The sequence below is a fragment of the Crinia signifera genome, chromosome 8 (genome assembly GCF_055691185.1).
Source record: "Crinia signifera chromosome 8, ASM5569118v1, whole genome shotgun sequence".
Classification (NCBI taxonomy): Eukaryota; Metazoa; Chordata; class Amphibia; order Anura; family Myobatrachidae; genus Crinia; species Crinia signifera.
Genome location: NC_139224.1, coordinates 108,241,949 through 108,263,689, shown reverse-complemented (window position 1 = coordinate 108,263,689; position 21,741 = coordinate 108,241,949). Strand labels below are relative to the sequence as shown.

Here is a 21,741-nt window from a genome sequence, read left to right as displayed (position 1 = left end):
CCGTGCATCGGATCGGGATCACATCAGACTGGCAGTGAATGCCAATTTACATACAATCGGTCGAGATTGTATCTAATAAATACAAAATGTCAGCGCTGGCTGAATAATTGTTCAGACGGTAATCTGAATAAATTATATTTATTAACTCTAATAATAGTGAGTGTTGATCACATGATCAACCAAACACCTCTACCCAAGCTAATTGATTAGTCCACACATGTGCATGTCCATTTTCATCCATTTATTTACCTTTTTTACACTAATAAATGTATATATTATACTGTGATCTGATCCACTTTGTTCCTATGACGGCCTCCAAGCTTTAGATCTATAATATGTATAGTTTTTTGTGACGGTTATCATTATAATACCCCCAGCCCAACCCAGGTGCAGCAGGTCACCAATTAATGAAGTGGTGTATATATAGGAGCTTTTAGCCCATTTTAAATCATTCGCTCCTGAGGAAGCCAGAATTTTACTGATCCGGGGAAACGCGTTGAGCATTACATTGGACTTCTCTGTTCCCACTGATGGTCATCTTTGATTCCTGAAAGAAATAGAGCACCACCCAGAAATCTGGATCTAAAGTTTCAAACAAAGCTGCTGGGACACCAAGCCAGGTCCCTAAGAGACTTAGCAGTATAACCAGTGGTCGCCATCAGGATTCAACTAAGCTCCTGTGTATATAAGAGCTCATCATCACCGCAACCATCTTTTCATTTATCACTGGAGGGTACACACCTTCAATCCCATATCCAGTTTCATCAGTGGAGCAATTTCCCAATCGGTAATATAAGATCCTAATATGGATTTTTTATGACATTTTGACTTTTATATCCTGCCACATACCACCTTTATGTCACGTATGTGACAATCCCCTTATCCTTTATTTTTTATGTATTTTGTTGTACATTTTCTAAGTTAGATTTTATTGTGTTTTGCATTTGCTATTATTAGAGTTAATAAATATAATTTATTCAGATTACCGCCTGAACAATTATTCAGCCAGTGTATTTATCTCTTTCTTGAATAATAGGGGAGTGACAACCCCTTGCCAGCCGCGGTTAATAGCGCTCCCCACACACCTGTTTGAGATTGTATCATACCTCCCAACATGATCCTCTCCAGGAGGGACACAATGCTCTGCTTCTGGACTTTCCTCTTAATGTAGGATTGCCATCATCTGTGGTGAAGCACCTTTCTTATTAGTTAACATGTTCAAAAACAGGTGATGGCAATCATACATTAAGAGGAAAGTCCAAAAGCAGAGCATTTTGTCCCTCCTGGCATGGGTGATGTTGGGAGGTATGTTGTATCTAAGGGCCTTATTCTAGTTCACTCTTTCTGACAAAATCCTTCTTAGATGGACAAAACCATGTGCACTGCAGGTGGGGCAGATGTAACATGTGCAGAGAGAATTAGATTTGGGTGGGGGTTTACTTCAAAGTGAGATCTATATTGCAGGGTAAAAATAAAGCAGTCACTATTTACCCTGCACAGAAACAAAATAACTCACCCAAATCTAATTCTCTCTGCACATGTTATATCTGCCCCCCCAGCAGTTCACATGGTTTTGTCCATCTAAGAAGGATTTAGTCACAAAGAGTGAACTAGAATAAGGCCCTAAATTGGCTCATTTTAGGCCAAAACGTCCTAGTGTGTACCCCACATAATTCACCATCTGTTCCTCAGGTGCCCTGATGCTGATTGCATGGATGACTACTGGTAGTATTGGGATGATTATGGCTCGTTACATGAAGAGTGCAGCTGGAAAACCATTCATTGGGAAAGCTCTATGGTTCCAGGTGAGAATCTATGGGCCTAATTCAGCCCTGATCGCAGAACTAAAAATGGGCAAAAATCATGCTGGACTGCAGGTGGGGCAAATGCAATATGTGCAGCAAGAAAGTTACTCTAGATTTGGATGAGGTATTTTTGTGCAGGGTAAATACTGGCTGATATATTTTTACACTGCAGTTTAGAAATCAGTTTGAACACTAAGGGCCAAATGTAATAGGGTGAGAGTTTCAGAAAGTGAGAGATTTTGGGAGAGTTTTCCCATTTTTTTTAAAGTGGCAGTCATTGATAATGCAAAACCAGGTTGATTTTGCCATGTAATTGATTGCTGCTTTAAAAAACAAGGGAAAACTCTCTCAAAATCTCTCACTTTCTGAAACTCTCACCCTATTACCTTTGGCCCTTAGCATCCAAATCTATCTCTCTGCAAAATTACTTGTTGCTTATCAGCTGTATTAGATAATTGTGTATAACTATCCCTTGCTATCTTGGAACCAAGCAACTTATTTTAAGTATAGGGGCAGATGTATCATAGCGGCGCTTATCGCGCCGCTATGATACTTCCTGCTTCGCCTCAATAGCGAGGCGAAGCAGGAAGGGACATCGACAAGATGTATTAACATCTTGTCTGCCGAAGCGGGGGAGCGTTAACTCCCCCCTCCGGCGATGTCCCTTTCTGGAGATAGCGCATCAGTTAATACTGATGCGCTATCTCCTGTCCCCCGGCCGGCCGCACTGGGCATGCGCGGGATCTCGCTGTTCACGCGAGATCCCCAGCGCAGCCCACAGCTGACAGCAGGGACAGCGCTGTCCCTGCTGTTAGATCTTTCCTCCTTCAGCTCTGCCCTTGCTCTGGCCAAGGAATCCTACTTTAAGTCCCTCATCCTTTCCCAATCATCCAATCCCCGCAGGCTCTTCGCCACCTTCAACTCCTTGCTCTCCCCCCCTCCTCCAGCTCTTCCGTCCTCCATCGTAGCCGCTGATTTTGCTACCTACTTTTCAACCAAAATCTCCTCTCTCAGGACTGCCATCACTGCTGCCATGACCTCACCCTCTCCCTCCTCCCCTCCTACATCTCCACTCCCCTCCTTCCAACCCCTGTCCTCATTTTACCCCACCACTGCTGCTGAAGTCCACTCTATCCTTCAATCCGCTTCTCCCTCCACCTGCCCGCTTGATCCTATCCCCTCCAATATTATCCGTCGTCTCAGTCCATCAGTCTGCTCTCACCTGGCTCACCTCTTTAATCTTTCCCTATCCTCTGGGATCTTCCCTTCCTCCTTCAAACACGCTCTTGTCTCCCCAATTCTCAAAAAAACAAATCTGGACCCCAACTCTCCATCCAACTACAGGCCCATCTCCCTCCTCCCTTTTGCCTCCAAACTCCTAGAACGTCTGACCTATAATCGTCTCCTAAGCCACCTTACCGCTAACTCCATTCTAGACCCCCTCCAATCCGGGTTCCGCCCTTTACATTCCACTGAAACTGCCCTGACCAAAGTCACTAACGATCTACTATCGGCTAAATCCAAAGGCCTCTTCTCTATCCTCATCCAGCTTGATCTGTCGGCTGCCTTTGACACTGTTGACCACCCTCTCCTGCTCAACACCCTCCGCTCCTTTGGCATCACTGGCACGGTCTTCTCCTGGTTCACCTCATACCTCTCCGATCGCTCCTTCTCCGTCTCCACTCCGAGCTCCTCCTCTCCTACTACCCCCCAGCCAGTCGGTGTTCCCCAAGGGTCAGTCCTTGGCCCTCTCCTCTTCTCCCTCTACACCACCTCTCTGGGCACCCTCATCAGCTCCTATGGTTTTCATTACCACCTTTATGCTGATGATACCCTAATCTATCTCTCCTCCCCCGACTTATCCCCATCACTTCTGTCCAAGGTCTCCGAATGCCTCACGGCCATCTCAGCCTGGATGACCCAACGCTTCCTGAAACTAAACATGGCTAAAACTGAACTTCTAATCTTCCATCCCCCGAACATCCCCTCTTCTCCCACTATCTCCATCAGCATTGGTGAAACCGAGATCACGTCCACCGACCAAACGCGCTGCCTCGGTGTCATCATTGACTCCTCCCTCTCTTTCACCGCCCACATTCGTGCTCTCTCACAGTCTTGCTGCTTTCACCTACGCAACATCTCACGCATCAGACCATTCCTCTCCACTGACGCGACCAAAATTCTCATTCACTCTCTTGTCATCTCCCGCCTTGACTACTGCAACATCCTTCTCTCTGGGCTACCTCTCACCCGCCTCGCACCTCTCCAATCCATTCTTAACGCTGCTGCTAGGCTCATCTTCCTCTCCCGCCGCTCTACCTCCGCCTCCCCCCTCTGTTTATCTCTTCACTGGCTCCCCATTCCTTTTCGAGTTCTCTTTAAACTCCTCACCACCACCTACAAGGCTCTCTCCTCCTCCACAGCTCCCTACCTCTCTTCACTGATCTCTATCCACACTCCCTCCCGTCCTCTTCGCTCCATCGCTGACCGCCGACTGACCTCTCACCTAATCACCTCCTCCCACTCCCGTGTCCAAGATTTCTCTCGCGCTGCCCCCCTGCACTGGAACAACCTCCCGCCACCCATCAGGCTATCTGATTCCCTTACCTCCTTCAAGCGCTCCCTCAAAACCCACTTTTTTCGACTAGCCTATCCCTCCTCCTAACCTCTTTTGATCCTCCTATCCTGCCTCCGTTCCCCTCCGTTCCTACTTATCCTATTGTATTTCGTTCGTCCACCCACCTATTTTTAGTATGTTAACTCTTATGAGCAGGGCCCTCCTTCCTCACGTACTCACCCTACCTCATTACCTCACCTGTGCTCCTGTCCTGTTCTTCCCTTCCTCTACTTCATCTTCGGTCTCCTTGACTATTTTGACACCTACTTCTGAACTGATGCTGATTTTAGTTCTACCAGCTATACCCCTATTTATACTGTATCTTTCTACACACCCTGTACGTTACCTTGTAATTTTTTTTTTTTTTTTTGCTATGTACGGCGCTGCGGACACTTTGTGGCGCCTTATAAATAAACGTACTACTACTACTACTAGGGCTTCACCAGCCTGATGCTGGCGAAGCCAAACCCGACTTCGTGCGGAACGTTCAGCGATGCTGACCGTTCATACATTCGGCCTGCTATCATTTTGATAGCAGCGCCGATATGGACAGGGGCGCATAGCGCCCCTGTCCATTACCGCATCCTGGCTCCTTCATACATGGGGGAGAAGCTGTATCAGTGCACATAACGTGCGCTGATACCCTTCTCCCCCATAACGACGGATCATACATCTGCCCCATTATTTGTTACAAAACATTTTTTGGCACTGCTTTTCTGAAACGTTTTTTTAATCAGATGGAATGAGAGAGGGTGTCATGGAGATAAAGGGTGAAAGACAGAGGGCAGTACTCAATGAGAATTTTGACGATGTGCAGCGAATCCTGTTTAGGATTCGCTGCACATTCGCCACTGCCCGCCACGTTCCGGAGCCTCGCCGGCTCCAGTATTCAACGAGTCAGGGGCTCACTGCCCCTGACTGGCAAATTTTAACTGAGCCTGAGGACGGCGGCAGGCAGGGAGATGGAAGTCTCCCTGCCTGCCCCAGAATGTTTGTGGGGGGAGGTGGGCTTCCCAGGAGCCAGGCAGCACAGGCTGCCCCCCGGGATAGCCAACAGGGGACCGGGTATTCACTACACCCGATCGTGCATATGTAATGATCGGGTGCAGTGAATATATGAATATCTAATGAGTGACTCGGCTCCCGGCCCCCTGCTGGCTGCTGTGTAAAAAAAATAATATTTTTTTTTTAATTAAATATATATCCATGTGCTTACAGCACATGTATAAAAATAGCATGCCCCTCCTCAGAATAAAATTCCTGATTTTTTGACACCAAATGTAAAAATCAAAACACTTTATTTTAAAAGTTCACATTCCACTTCACCATAAAAAGATAGCGATTGCTACTCGGTGAATCATGGCGATAAAAACCTTGAAATGTATTCGCCATCTGGTCATTGAACAGGGTGATTCACCGTTTTAGTCAAAAATTTGCCGTACAGCACGAAAATAGCACAAAATCGCCATAAAACATGGCGAATCAGCCTCATTGAATACTGCCCAGAGTGTCAGGGAGGGAAAGGGGAGAGACATGAAGTGAGAGATCAATGATGTGTCAGGGGGAGAAAGGGGGAGAAAAAGAAAAAGAGAGAGAAAGCGTGTCAGGGGACAGACGGGGAAAGAGTGTCAGGGAGATACAGGGACTGACAGGGTGTCAGGGAGAAAAGGGGGAGAAACAGGGAGTGAGAGAGAAGGGGTGTCAGAGAGAGAAAGGGGGAGAGAGAGAAACAGAGAGAGAAAGGATATCAAGGAGAGAAAGGGGGAGAGACAGGAAGTAAAAGAGGGTGTCTGGGAGAGGAGTGAGAGAGGATATTAGGGAGAGAGAGAATAATAGAGTGTAAATGAGAGAAAGGGTATCAGGAATGATGGTGGCAGACAGGGAGAGAAATACATGTCGACCTTTTTCATGTCGACCTTTTTGGCCATGTCGACATTTGGACCCTGTTGACCTTTTGGCTGCCGACCTATTGACCCTGTCAACCTATTGGCTGTCAACGTTTTGACTGTCGACCTTTGGACTCTGTCGACCTTTTGACTGTCGACCTTTTGACTGTCGACCTTTTGATTGTCGACCTAGAGTCAATCATGACGATCCTTTTTTCTCCCTTTATACTTAATCAAAATCGATAAATGAGGTACCATTTTAAAGATTAAGTTCTCCACTGAACTCTTCAGCATCTCCCCGGGTGTAGGCCTCGGGGTACTTTAAGATGATCACTTTTGCTTGGCTACTCAAAATAACTATAAATGAAATGTTTCTTCTTTCATCCTACTACAAACCACCAACCTCACTATGAAATTATCTGTATTTTATTTGCATGCAAAATTTGCCCACGGGCCACCTAGTACATACATACTACACTCACTTAGTGGTTGCTGGGTACTGGGAAGGGTAAATTGCTGTAAGATTCTGCAGAGTCATCATCATCATTGTCAGTGTTTGTCTCACATACATACACACATGTGTATATCATATTATAGTACCTGGGTTGTATTACATACTGGGTGCCAGTCTGGTACGTACTGTCTACTACAAAATAATTCTTAATATTGAAGTTGATCAATTGTTTCTGTATTTTAAAATGTAACTGACACAGCTTACAGTATATCATATTATATTAGCTGGTCTTTGCTACCGCCGGGTGTCTGCCTGATACACATACAGTACCACATATCTTTCTGCACTGTAAAATAATTATTTGTCGTTGTCTTCTTCTTACTCATCTTTTTATTATTATTATTATTATTATTACTATTATTATTATTCTGTTACTGTGGGCACTTCGTCGTCACAGAACGGGACAACAAAGTTTAGTACTGTAGTTTTAAACAATAATTGACTATGAAACAAGTATTTGTAAAGGTGCCCATACACTAGTAAGATTTATCTGCAGATCTGGCTGGTTGGAACAAAAACATGGTTATGGATGAGTGACAGTTTGGCAGTTTTCCAGCATTTCCAAGCAGATGGTCAAATGTCATTTGCTCTCATCCATAACCATGTTTTTGTCTCAACCAGTCAGATCTGAAGATAAATCTGCATGTGTATGGTCACTTTTAGAGGAACCAATTGCGACAGCTGCCATCCTGTTGCACATTGGATCATTAAAGCAATAATACAGTACAGTAGCTAAGATAATGCATCTGGTTTTAAACAATTAGTTGAGGTCCAGAACACTTCTTCACCTGTACCCAGAAGTTAAACAAAACATTATTCTTTACCAACAAAATACAATTGAATTATTTCTATTCTTATTAATAACAAAAAATAACCTTTTTTATATGGCAACACAAGGGTTCTACAGACCCTAACAAAAGGGGGTGATTCTGATTTACATGCTCTCTTGCGTGTACACGCAGGGAAGCGATGTTCAGCGTCTGTGCAGGTGCATGTCTGCGCATGTGCAGACACTGGTTGCAAGCATCCTGTTCGCACCTAGCAGTGCGGACGGGGGGCGTGGGCGGCAGCGAGGGGGCATGCCCATGGGTACGCCCAAAGTTTCATGGGTGTTTCCATGAAAATGCTGGGCATTCCCATGGTGATGGGCCGACGACGCTGGTGCGGGCAGCTGATATCAGCGGATGTCAGCTGCCTGCCAGCTTCCCGAACAGGGTGCTCGCATAGAGGTGTCTTAGATCTGCGAGCACTGGAGAAATCATATGATTGTCGGGGGATCCCCCGCATGCCCGTGGAGGATCGCAGCGTACGAGGGGGCGGGGGGGGTGGGTGGTGTATGGTGACTCGCAAGGCTGTGAAATTCGCAGCCTTGCTAGTCAACCAGAATAAGGTCCTATATACATAAACCAATGAAGAAAACAAGGACTAGGTAAGAGGAGGAAAAGCATAGACCTGCTCATGAGAGCTTACATTCTAAAGAGGAGGGGCAGGCAGACATGAGGAACACAGATGGGGAAGACAGTGAGCATGAAAAAAGTGGGTCTTGAGAGCCTGTGTGAAGTTTTGTAAAGAGGTGGAAAGTCTGATGTGGACAGGTAGATAATTCCAGAGGTAAGGAGCAGCACAGGGCCATCTTTCCCACTGGGCTTAGTGGGCTACTGCCGAGAGCATACCTCCCAACAGTCCCGAAAACCGCGGGAATGTCCCGGTTTTCGGGGATGTTCCCACGACCGGCAGTGTCCCGCGGGTCATGCCCCCTTTAATTAGACCACCCCCCCACACATTTTTCGCCTCCTCCAGCGGTCACAATGAATGTTGGGTGTGACATAAACACGCCTGAGGTTATCAGTAAGGAGCGCTCAGAGAGGAGGAGCCACCATTGTGACAAACAAGTCATAAAACAGAAGAGAAGAATTAAAAGAAAGAAGGGAAGGGCAAAAAATCTGCATGATGGAGGGCATAGAGTTTTGTATGTTTGTGTTGAACACTAGATTAATGATAAATAATTCATAGTAAATACATACTGTGCTATCTCTGCATGACTTACCAATGGAATACCATTTTCATATTGATACAATGTCCATGTCGACTGTGTCGGCATCTGGGGGAAAGCATGAAAAACCCATGTCGACATTTTGACTGTCGACCTTGCCCATGTTGACCTAATGCTTGTGTCAACCTAATGACCCTGTTGGTCTAAGCCCATGTTGACCTTCTGAGATGTCGACCTAACCCAATTTTGACCTTCAGTGGTTGACCCAATGCATGTCGACCTTAGTTGTGTCTACCCTATGACCCATACCGGCCTACACCTCTAAGACTCTCTATTTCTGATAACACAAGTAACATTGCACAAGCATTTTGAATTAGTCAGGGGTTAAAGTGAGGGGGAACGGTTGGAACAGAGTTCCACCACCTCTAATGGTGAGGTGGAACATTTTAACCTCCACATTGGCCCTGCACAGTAATTCTCACAGTAATGCATTCTAGTTTCCTGTTGAATGCCCAAAACCCTACCACTGGCCCTGCCTCTGCCTAATGGGTGGAGGGGGGTAATTAATTGGCATAGAAAAATGAGTTTATATGCATACAGTACTGATAGACGTTTGTCAGTTACCGTAGGTATGCTTTGTGAATAAGCTTAAGCTACGTAAATAGCGTAGTCAGTCAGAAGTTGCGTAAGTTCTCCCGGTCCCTCACTCTGAGGTGATTAGGTGTCAGTGATGGATGCTACTCAGAGCTCTTCCACTGTTACAGCGACTGGTGTTCACAGCGTTCACAGCGCAGGCATGGCAGGTGAGCAGATGTCATTGTTCACCCTGCCAACATCAGAGGAGGAGGCGTTGGTCTTTTTGCAAGAAAAACATTTGCTGCCCGTTACGCAGACTTGCGTTAACGGGCGATGAGGCTGTCGGTGAAGGAGAGTACGTGGCGCTGCCACATCAAGTCCTGCCATAATAAGGTGACTGTTTGAGCAGACCTTTGGTACCCTGGATGCCGGCTGCCGTTCCTGACCCTGGTCCGGTTTCTGTACTCCTGGGCACAGGAGCTTACAAGTGTGGTGTACTGCCAGCGGGAGCTGAATATGTCAATTAAGATGACAGTGCAGTACAATGCCCTCATGAGGGAGGCCTGCACCGTGGATCTGCTGTCACAGCCGCAGACCCAAATTGGAGGCCCTGGATTGATCGTGGAGGTTGATGAGACTCTTTTTGCGAAAAGGAAGTATGACGTCGGGAGGATGCTGCCCCAGCAATGGGTATTTGGTAGCATATGCAGGGAGACAGGGGCCTGCTTCCTCACAGCCGTAGAAAGGAGAGACACCACAACCCTTATGGCTGCCATCACCCAGAATGTCGCCCCCGGGTCCATTATATATAGTGACTGCTGGAGTGTGTATAATACGCAGGAACTACAGCAGGCCGGCTACGAACACTATAGGGTTAATCATAGATACAATTTCGTGGACCCTGAATCTGGGGCACACACCCAGAATGTGGGGGGCCGCAAAATGGCGCAATAAGAACCATAGAGGCACTGCAAGACAGCACTTAAATTCAGGAGTTTATGTGGAGGAGAAGTGCGGGTGCAGACAACCCATTTAAAAGGATTTTGCATGCACCAACCCTCCTGCCAAAGGGTACTGGAGTGCCCTCTCAGTAATTTCTTTGTTTGTCCGCCATTATTATTATTGAATATTGTATTTATTCTAGTTATTCTTGTTAGCATTATTGTTCTTAATGTGTTCATAAATCTTCTTATATTTAATGATTATCTTTTTTATTGTTAATATGTAATGAGTACTAATTATCTTAATCATTATTCATTAAATTTACAGTTTACAGTCTCTGATGTGTTGTATGGCTGCTTTGAATGTGTTTCTAAAACCACCCCATCCCGAAGCGTGGTGAGCGCAGCGAGCCCCGCGAGGGGTGGCGGAACTTGTCCTCCTGAACTTTTCATACCCCCACTATCCACGTCGGAGTGGAGTTGTTTTTATATATTGGGAGCCCCACGTGGGGATGCGGATTACTTTACATGTTTTCCGCACTCGCTCGCCGCGCTTCGAGCTCGCCACACTATATAAAATCAACTCCATGCTGACGTGGATAGTGGGGGTATGAAAAGGTTGGGAGGACACATTCCGCCGCCAAGCTTCGGGGTGGCGTGGATAGTGGGTGCTCGCTGCGCTTGCAACGCTTTGGGGTGGTGTGGATAGTGGGGGGGTGGCTAAGAATAGCAGTACAGTTAATGCCATCACACCCTACAAAATCGCATTCAATCGCATGGGATTTTGAATGAGGTACAATGGCATGCAATGCGATAAGTCCGCAGCAAAAGAGCAGTGAATAAATTACTTAGTAAGATCGCATCGCATTGCATCATGAGGTACAATGCAATGTGATGCAATAAGCCCGCGGAAAAATAGCAGTGAATAAATTACTTAGTAATATTGCATCGCACGCATCGTATGCCACTAACATTGGTCATGCGATGCAATGCGATTTCCTTATGCAGAATAGCCCCCTAAGCAAATTGCCCAACTACTACATAAGTACCATGAAAACATTGGGTGACATTTAATAGAATGAGAGTTTTTCACACTTTCAAAATCGCCCATTGTCGCACTTTTTTAAAATCGCATTTTTGCCGTGGATTCGCTTATTTAATGAGGTGCGTGTTCCGGAAAGAAAAGTGAGATTTAGTGCGATAATGTGCGAATTTTCGGCATGAAAATGTGTGAATTTTTGGTATGACCTTATGTAAAAAGTGTCCCCCGGCTGTGGCATGACACTGCGCTCTGTTGGAGCCCGGTGCTGGTTTAAAAATACGGGGGACCCCCAGATTTTTTGTCCACCGTATTTTTGGAACCAGGACCGGTCCAAGAGTCCGGGGCTGGTTTCCGAAATACGGGGGACCACTACGCTTTTTGACCCCCGTATTTTTGGAACCAGGTCCGGATCAATGAGCCCGGGGCTGGTTATGCTAACACTTTAACACATTTCTTACCACAGGACCATGCACAGATCTCAATGATCTGTGCAGGGTTCTGGCCAATTCGCATATCAGAACCTGGTCTGATTTTTTTGGCGAATTTAAGACACATTTCCCAAATTCGCATCTCATTAAATATGCGAATTGTATACTTTTCAATGGGAAAACATCTGGATGCGAATTCCGGCGTGAGTAAAAATCGCACTTTCTAAAAGTGCGATTTCTCAGCAAAATCTGAGATTTTTGCAGTTTTTCGCATCTCATTAAATATGCGAAAACGGGATTTTGTCCGTTTTTCGCGAAAATATCGCAAAATTTACATTTTCGCATCTCAGCAAATGTCACCCCTTATATGGGTTTGTATAGTTTATTTAACTGCCATCCTGTCACCTACTGCCGTGCCACAATGCTTTGTAGATGTGCTATATTCTTAAAGTAACTGCCATGTGTTTTCGCTGCTCCTCTGTGGCTTTGTTTAGCCAGTCAGCTAACTGCAACTTGTTGAACAATATTGTAAGCTGTGATGTGATCAAAATTGACTGAAAATAAATGTTTTTGATGACAATAAAGCTGTGGGTAAATAATCTTTTTTGTTTCATACAGACTCACTCCCTTCTCCTGGCACTGACTGGAATTATGACAATAATTGCCTTCATCTTGGCATTTGTAAAAGAGCTCGGCTGGAATTATGTAAGTATGTTGTGTCTTCTACATTCATGCCATGTAAGTGATGCAGTCATTTTAAAGAATATAAGGCCAGATGTATCAAGCTTCAAAAAGTGATAAAGTGGAGAGGTAGGTAACATGACAGGTAGGAGCTGATTGGCTGGCTGTTTAACACTCTCCACTTTATCACTTTGTGAAGCTTGATACATCTGTGCCTAAAACTGGAATGTAAACAGGGCTGGTGCAAGGCGGTCTGGCACCCTAGGCAAAACTTCTAATAATGCGCACGCACACACACCCCACCCAGTTTCGTTATTCGTTAGGAATAAAGTATATATGTTTCTGTGCGGGCACCTGGTGCGTAGCAATGTACTTCAAAGGAAGAGCCAGATCACTCAGGACTATAATATATTATATATATTTCCTTCCCACACCTGTACTCCAGTATCCCTCACACACCTGTACCCAGGGCTATTTTTCAGTAGGCTCCAGCAGGAACTGATGCCTTATTCTAGTTCACTCTTTCTGACAAAACATTTCTTAGATGGACAAAACCATGTGCACTGCAGGTGAGGCAGGTGTTACTTGTGCAGAGATAATAAGATTTGGGTGGGGTTTTACACCTGCCTCGCCTGCAGTGCACATGGTTTTGTCCATCTAAGAAATATTGGTACTTGTTTCCTAGCACGGCCACAATCGCGGGCATCGGGTGTAATTTTTAGTGGTCTGCGACGCGACAGACGCGATGCCCCTGATTTTCCCATTGAAATGCATTGAAAAAAGTCAAAATCGCGTCGGTCGCGTCGTATGCGGCTAAAAAAGGCTTAAATGGTCCAGACGCGATGCCCCCCGATTTCCCATAGGAAACAATGTTAAATGCCTCAATTTACCCGCGATGCCCCCGATTTCCCATAGGAAACAATGTTAAATGCCTCGATTTCACCAAATCATCATAGGGAACAATGGTAAATGGGCCAGAAACCCCCCAAAACACCCCTGAACAGTGAAATGTCCCCACAAAAGTAGTTTACGCCACCCCACGCAAACCCGAAGCGTGGCGAGCGCAGCGAGCCCGCAAGGGGCGACGGTATGCGTCCTCCGACCTTTTCATACCCCCACTATCCACGTCGGCGTGGAGTTGAGAATAGATGGGAAATCGGGGGCATCGCGGGTAAATTGAGGCATTTAACATTGTTCCCTATGGGAAATCACGGTACCATCGCACCCGATTTTTTAGTGCATGCGATGGCCGCGATGCCCCCAATTTTTACTCACGATGCCCACGATCATGATCGTTGTGGCCGTGCTAGGAAACAAGTACCGAAATATTTTGTCAGAAAGAGTGAACTAGAATAAGGACCTCAGTTCCTGCTGGAGCCTTCTGAAAAATAGACCTGCCTGTACCCCTGTCCTGCACGCTGCAGTTTTCCTTACTCACATGCCCTGCACCCAGCCTCATCCCTAACACATGTTCTCCAGCCCTGCACTTTAAACAACACACATGTTCCCCAGCCCTGCACCTCCACCAAAACACATGTCCCCCAGCCCTGCACTTTACCCAACACACATGTACCCCAGCCCTGCACCTCCCCCAAAACACATGTCCCCAGCCCTGCACTTCCCCCAACTCACATGTTTCCCAGCCCTGCACTTCCCCCAACACACATGTAAAACAATTCCTGCACCTCCCCTCCCTCAAATACATAAAGTATGTGCCAGTCACCTTTTTTGTATTTCTGGATGATCTGGCATCCCTGCTGGCAGGGTCTCTTAGGAATCGGATCTTGTGCAGGAGGGGGCGGAGCATTCAGATGATCTCATAATTACCCACCCTCCTGCAGGAGACTCCCTGAAATAGCAGCAATCTCCCTCTTTCATCTAGCAATCTCCCTCATTTCTCCTAGCCCACATTACACTGATACATTTATTGGGAAAAATAGGAATTAGAGATAGATTTACATTTACATTGAATCATCAGCACCATTCCCAGCATTTCCCAAGTATATTAGCTCTTACTAACTGCTTTGGGGCTCAACTAAATTTGGATCTAAGTAATTTTAAAAGATTCCTCTCAGATTTAGCAGTACACACCCACGCTTCTAGGTGCCACTTTCACAATCTCTTTTCACAATATCTCCATATATGGAACTAGACACGCCCTTTGGGTGGAGCATGAACCGCCCTCTCACTGGGGCGCTGTGCAAAATTCTACTACCAACTATAATCTCCCTGAAACTAGTTTTCAAAAGTAGGCAAGTATGGATGATCTCTGTGTGAAGAGCAGCAGCAGCAAGCAGAGAACTACTAAAGCAGGGACACAAGCCTCATAACTGCCGGCTGCTGCTGGAAGCTGAGCCCAGCAATCACCCGCAGTACCTGCTCCCAGGCACGGGTAACAGCATTCAGATGTGCAAAATGTGCTGAGGGAAAGTGTCAGACTCACCTACAACTCAGGAAGTCCAGTAAAATACTAAATTTACATGATCACAGTACTGGGGAGCCCTCTAGTGGCCAGTGCCCTAGGCAGCTGCCTAAAGCTCAGACACTATATTCTAGTGTTAATTTAGGCGCTAATAATAGATATTCAAAAAATGTATATAAGCAAATATATGTTAATTGATCATCTTAAATGTAACTCAGCTGCAGTCCTCTTTCTGTACAAGTGTATGTACACAAGACTACCTTACACCTGAGCATAAAGAGTTTATGCCCGGGTGAAAAGACAGAAAAAAGATACAGAAACAAAAGAAATGAGTTTCTGCGCTAATATTATGTTAAAAATATAGGCACCATGGATAAATGCACTCACACAAGATATTTTAATACCAAATGGTACTGTATATCACATTTATTTTATAGAATAATATAAAAAGTGTATATATTCTCTAGGTGGCCACCTAAAAAACTAAATATAACAGGGGATACAATATATCAATATATAACATGCATTACTTGAAAATAAAAATAAGACATAAAAATTGGAATGTAATTTGTATATTCCACTTTAAAAAGTGCTCCCGGTCCAGCATCCAGAAAATAATGTACTTTAAATGTGGTTAAATTTTTGCCACAAAAGAATTGGTGGTTTAGTTACACAGTCAATGTCACCACAGTTTTATACCAGCGTAATGAATAATACTGTTTGCACGTGCTCAGTGCGTCTCTCACCTGCGCCTCCATGCGCTCAGGGTGCTGCTGTTGGTCAGAGCTAGAGAGTCTCTCCGGTTCACAGGCAGGTGGGGAGCGGACCTAGGATGATATGGCTGGTCCCTGCTCACACCCACCCTGCCCGAGCCTGATGTCAGATGCACAGCGGCTGGCGCCTCTCTCACTGCCGCCGCCGCGTGGCCGGCTCTCTCCCCGGAGTTCTCTTAGACACTGCTATTTCCACTCCTGTTGTGTAACACTGGGTTGATTGGTGATACTTTCTCCTGTTCGCCTGGAATACCGGTGAATGATGCCAATTTCGGTGCTAGGTATCGGGATGCCACTAGCTGGGAGTACCACTAACACGTTTCGCCCTAACAGAGTATTTACTGTTTGTCTTTGGTGCCTTAATATACCCAGCTACTAATTGGTCCTTTGTTTCCATTGGACTCAAGATAATGAAACAAGTGTGGTTCAAATTTAACACTTTCTGGAGCGAATATTCAGGGTTATATCCAATGTTCCCTCTAATTTTATGAAGGCTGTGTGCGGCAAAAGATATTGGTTGTGCAACTTTGGAAAGAAATTAAAATGTTTGTGCATCACATAATGGTATAAAAGCCTAGTAAACGAAATGGTTAATTTGTAATAATTACAGTAATTAACTAACACTGTATAATGCCATGCGCAATGAGCCAAAATTCACATAATGCCACACGGATTAAGCCAAAATTCACATAATGCTACAAGGATTAAGCTAAAATTCACAATATGCTTCATAAACAGGGTCATCGATGCGCATCAAAAATGTCCCTTGTAATGCCCATTACACATTACTGCCAATACCAAAAAGCTGTCAATTCCAAAAAGCAGCCTATGAGTCTGTCACCACTCCCATCTCCTCGCTGCACCTCAGGACAGGGCCCCTTCCATGCAGGCCCTGTCCTGAGGTGCAGTAAGGAGAAAATACTGTGCCATTTTGATGCCCCCCTCCCCCCACCACATAAAGCACTGCAGTCACTAGCCAGCTGAACAGCCTCCAGCCTTGCGGCTCCTGTCCTTCTCCCCACAGAGCCGACCAGCACTGGGCAGCTGCTCAACTACTCACCAGACTCAGAGCAGAATGGCATCTACAGGCTCCTCCAGTCTGCCTGACCGATGGGTGCTGCTGTGCCAGCCGCTGCCTCAGCATCTGATGTCATGGGCGGGCAGGCTGTCAAGCTTGTGTCCTGCTGGCACTCCCATCTCTGGGAGCCGACCCCAGGCTCGGGCTGTTTAGTGCCAGGCAGCAGTGGTGGCAGCGCATTCTGGGGTGGACAACAGCAATGGGGGTAAGGCGGGAGGACGGGAAAGTGGGAAGGATGCATCTGCGTATTGGCTCTTCTGCACTGCACAGATCAGATGTGCAGGGGAGCCAATCCTGACAGACCCCAGCAACCAAGGGCGGGCTTACAGGCTGACTGACAGCCATCCCAGCAGAACCATATTATTATACACAGTGTCCGGGGCCGCCAAAATTGCAAAAATTAGTAAAAGAAAAAATGACTACACTAAAATTACTGTGCTCACTGTTGTAATGTCTGTGCGCATGCTCGGTGAGTTGTGTGCGCGCGCACACATGCACAGCTTAGAGGGAACACTGGTTATATCATTTATTCCCACAAGCACATTTATATTGTATCCAAAACCATATGAATGCACATAAGAGTATCCATTCTACAGAAGGATAGTATTAATCCTCTTAATATAAAACTAAATAGGATAAGGTATACATAAAATACAATACAATTTCATACATCATAAATAAATCAACAAATAAAGATAACGACTACCAATAGCGCAATCCCTATATTGCGCTATTGTTAAACATCAAACAGACAGGGTCTGTTTGATGTTTAACAAGATGTTTGCAATGTTGTAAATACTCTTAAATACATTTAACCTTTTTAACTTAAAAACGAGTGCTGGTCTGTCTTCTTCCCTACTACAAGGTTGGGTAAGTGCTGCCTTTATTAACTTCAATTGGACCCTGCACCATTGTTGCTATGCTTATTGAGTGCCGTTTTGGAATCCCTGATTATATATATATATATATATATATATATATATATATATATATATATATATATATATATATATATATATATATATATGGAAGAGGGTTTGATTGGCACTCTCGGCTGATATATGGTCACGGACCGTGGTGCCTCCACACAAGGGGATGATAGTAGCAGTATTCTCCTGGGGCGAGCCTCTAGGAAAAAATGAGTGGCACTCTCCGGATTTTTGTAGACACGTTTATAGTGCAAAATAAATCAATACATGGTCGTCAACGTTTCAAGGCCTCAGCCTTTTCGTCAGGACGGACATAAAGTGCATACAGTGCTTTCCTTTGCACAGCACTGTATGCACTTTATGTCCGTCCTGACGAAAAGGCTGAGGCCTTGAAACGTTGACGACCATGTATTGATTTATTTTGCACTATAAACGTGTCTACAAAAATCCGGAGAGTGCCACTCATTTTTTCCTAGAGGCTCGCCCCAGGAGAATACTGCTACTATATATATATATATATATATATATATATATATATATATATATATATATATATATATATATATATATATATATATATAAACACAACAACAGTGCGCAAGATTATACAGTGAAAAATGCCAGTGTCCAATCAGGACAACAATACCCTTCCACACAATGTCCTTTATTGTGTAAGTCTCTAGTGTAAGCACTCAGGTAGGTAGACCCGGCAGCTCCAAGCTCTCTGCCTCTCCAAAGCAATCCTGAATCCACAGGTGTTTTAATCTAAAAAGAAATGAGGAGAGCGAGCGCTCTATAGTACATGAATCCGTTTTTAAAAAGATTTATTAAGGGTAACAGCAGGGTGAACACAGTGAGGGTAACATACCAAATAAAGAGGCACACACACCGCAGATAGATCGCAAAGACACGCTGTCCACACAGCAGTTGATGGAGCGGTTACACTCAGCCGGTGTTCTCAGCTGTTGGCAGCGGTGATGGGATCCACAGGGAAACTCTTGGTCAGAGACGACGCTAGGCCACGCCCCAACGAGTTTCGTCATTGACTTCGTCAGAGGGCTGGCTTAGCGTCAGTCTCTCACCGTATTTAACAGGCGATTAGAATCACAATCATGGTGGCAACTGTTTTTTTAACCATTGAGTTTCACAATACTGTGAATGGAAGCTAGGGTGCTATAATTGGCAGTGTGAGGTAGAAAAGGTTTTATTGAAACTATTTTAAAAATATTTGTAGTGGCAACTAGATTTATAACACAGTTAACAATAAGCCACCAAGATTGTTACACTCCTAAAAAATACACATAATAATCAATAACATATCAAATATACATCATACATCAATTTAAAACATATCTCTTGTATAACAATACAAATATAAGAAAACCATCAGTATTAAATGATACAAACATCTGTCCATAAAAGAATGGTACATACATTGATATAGCAATAATTTAAAATGATACACACATATAATCCATATATTAATATAGCAATAATTTAAAATGATACAAGCAAATTCATAAAAACGTAATTTGGACTGATTAATTAATCTAACAATAATCGGGACTAATGAACAAGACCTGTGAAAAGATTTTTTCAAGCAGAGCAAATTATTCCAAATTATGATAAACAGGGTTCGGGTGATAAATCTCTAGATCTATTAACCAATAAATGTCGCTATTTCTAGTCCTTCGTTTAACCCCTCAGGGCTAAGGGTGTTCAGATTGTACTTTATTTTAAATTATTGCTATATCAATGTATGTACCATTCTTTTATGGACAGATGTTTGACTGTCCGTTAAATTTTCCATTTAATACTGATGGTTTTCTTATATTTGTATTGTTATACAAGAGATATGTTTTAAATTGATGTATGATGTATATTTGATATGTTATTGATTATTATGTGTATTTTTTAGGAGTGTAACAATCTTGGATCCCAAAATAACATAATAAACGCCATAAATAACATTTACAGAGGATTTTAGCAGTAAAAATCTGTAAATGTTATTTATGGCGTGGCATATTTTTGAGCTATTGATACTAATATAATGGGTACGAACACAGACTAATACCATGCTGTCACTGACATATATAAAACATTAAGGAATGCCCAGCATAAAGAAAGAGAGAGGGCGATTCCAAGGATACGTTTCCAAAGTATATAAACAAACTCACATAGTGACTATAAAGGAACGCCCAGCACATAGGAACGCCCAGCATAAAGAAAGGGATAGGGCGCTTCCAAGGATACGTCTCCAAAGTATGTAAACACACTCACATAGTGATGAGAAAGCGTCCACAGCAACATCCGTGCAGACGCGAGACTACAGGAGTCTCGCGCAGGCGCGAGAGGATGCTGTACGGCGCTATAGCTTCAATTACACAGAGACGCGATACTGAGCGTCCGTGACAACTAGTAGCGCACGCGAGACCCTGGGAGTCTCGCGCATGCGCACTGATACGCTAATTACGCAACCCGGAAACGCCATATACGGCGTGTATGTCTAAGTGGCCACCCTATAAATAAACATTGTAGGAACCTTTGTAACTACTCTCCTGATGAAGTCCAGTCATTTGCATATGGCATAAGTGATGAAACGCGTTGAGGGATAACCGTTCACTACTCCAGCACCAATTTTACTTATGTAAGAAATTTTGTTCACTTTACTTTGGTGCACTTTCATTAAAAAACTCCTTTTTTATTATAATTGGAGTTCTCTTTCTTTTCCACTGTGGGATACATGGTCCTAAATTGCACGGGATTTGAAAGAACCTGTGGACAAGAGGATTCTTTGGAAACGGCATAATCCGGGTATTATCCTGGTAAAAACCCACACAGACAAAGAATTGATCGATGAGCACAATATTTACTTTTATACGGTACGCACAATATTATTTAAATCCAAAATGGATATGAAACTTACTACACTATAGAGCGCTATTTTCTCACCCCTTTTTCCCAGTGAATTTACCTAAGACGCCACAACAAACATCTCAACAGGAGAAATAAGCAGCCATCCATATAACGGACATATTTGCTCTTGGACAATCCTAAAAGGAACTGATCTGAGAAGACAGCATAGCCTGCCGTGAAATACCTCATAAAGAGTGTGAGCGCAGCAACAGTACCCCCCCTGTCTATATATATATATATATATATATATATATATATATATATATATATATATATATATATATATATATATATATATATATATATATATATATATATATATATATATTAGAGATGAGTGGGTCCGAATCTCCGGGATCCAACAGATCCGAATATGGTGATCCGAGTCAGGATCCGAGCCGGCTCGGGAGTTCCCGCCTAAATTCCGGACCGAAAACGAGGCAAAACGTCATCATCGCGCTGTAAGATTCTCGCGGGATCTGGATTCTATATAAGACCCACGCTTGCCCACCATCTTCCCTCCATTATAGGAGAGGGAAGAGGGTGGTTGGGATCTGTGCTCCGTCCTCTCTGCTCTTTGCTCCATGCTCCGTGCTCCGTGCCCTGTGCTGTGATTTATTTAGTGTGATTTTTTATTTTGTTGTAAACTAGGTGCTGCAGTGCTCACACGCAGGGGCTGCATTGTCCATAATACAAGGGGCTGTGTCCAGTGTGTGAGGGGCTGTGCCCAGGTTACAGGGGCTGTGTACAGGGGCTGTGTCCAGTGTACAGGGGCTGTGTCTACTGTCCAGGGGCTGTGTCCACTGTCCAGGGGCTGTGTCCAGGGGCTGTGTCCACTGTCCAGGGTCTGTGTCCATTGTCCAGGGTCTGTGTCCATTGTCCAGGGGCTGTGTCCATTGTCCAGGGTCTGTGTCCAGGGTGACGGGCTGTATCCAGTGTCCAGTGTAACTGGCTGTGTCCAGTGTGACGGCATATATCTAGTGTCCAGTGTGACGGACTATATCCAGTGTCCAGTGTGACGGACTATATCCAGTGTCCAGTGTGACGGACTATATCCAGTGTCCAGTGTGATGGCCTATATCCAGTGTCCAATGTGACGGCCTATATCCAGTGTCCAGTGTGACGGCATATATCTAGTGT

At 44.5% G+C, this 21,741-nt stretch overlaps 1 protein-coding gene across 1 annotated transcript in view; it reads left to right on the top strand.

Moving 5' to 3' along the window:
* The window catches only part of LOC146027268 (ferric reductase 1-like), an 83,785-nt gene that overhangs the window by 40,525 nt on the left and 21,519 nt on the right, over positions 1–21,741 (top strand). Inside the window, exons 9-10 of the mRNA XM_083158208.1 lie at positions 1,693–1,805; positions 12,421–12,507. Coding sequence (XP_083014334.1) covers positions 1,693–1,805; positions 12,421–12,507 — 200 coding nt within the window. The remainder of the gene's footprint in view (positions 1–1,692; positions 1,806–12,420; positions 12,508–21,741) is intronic.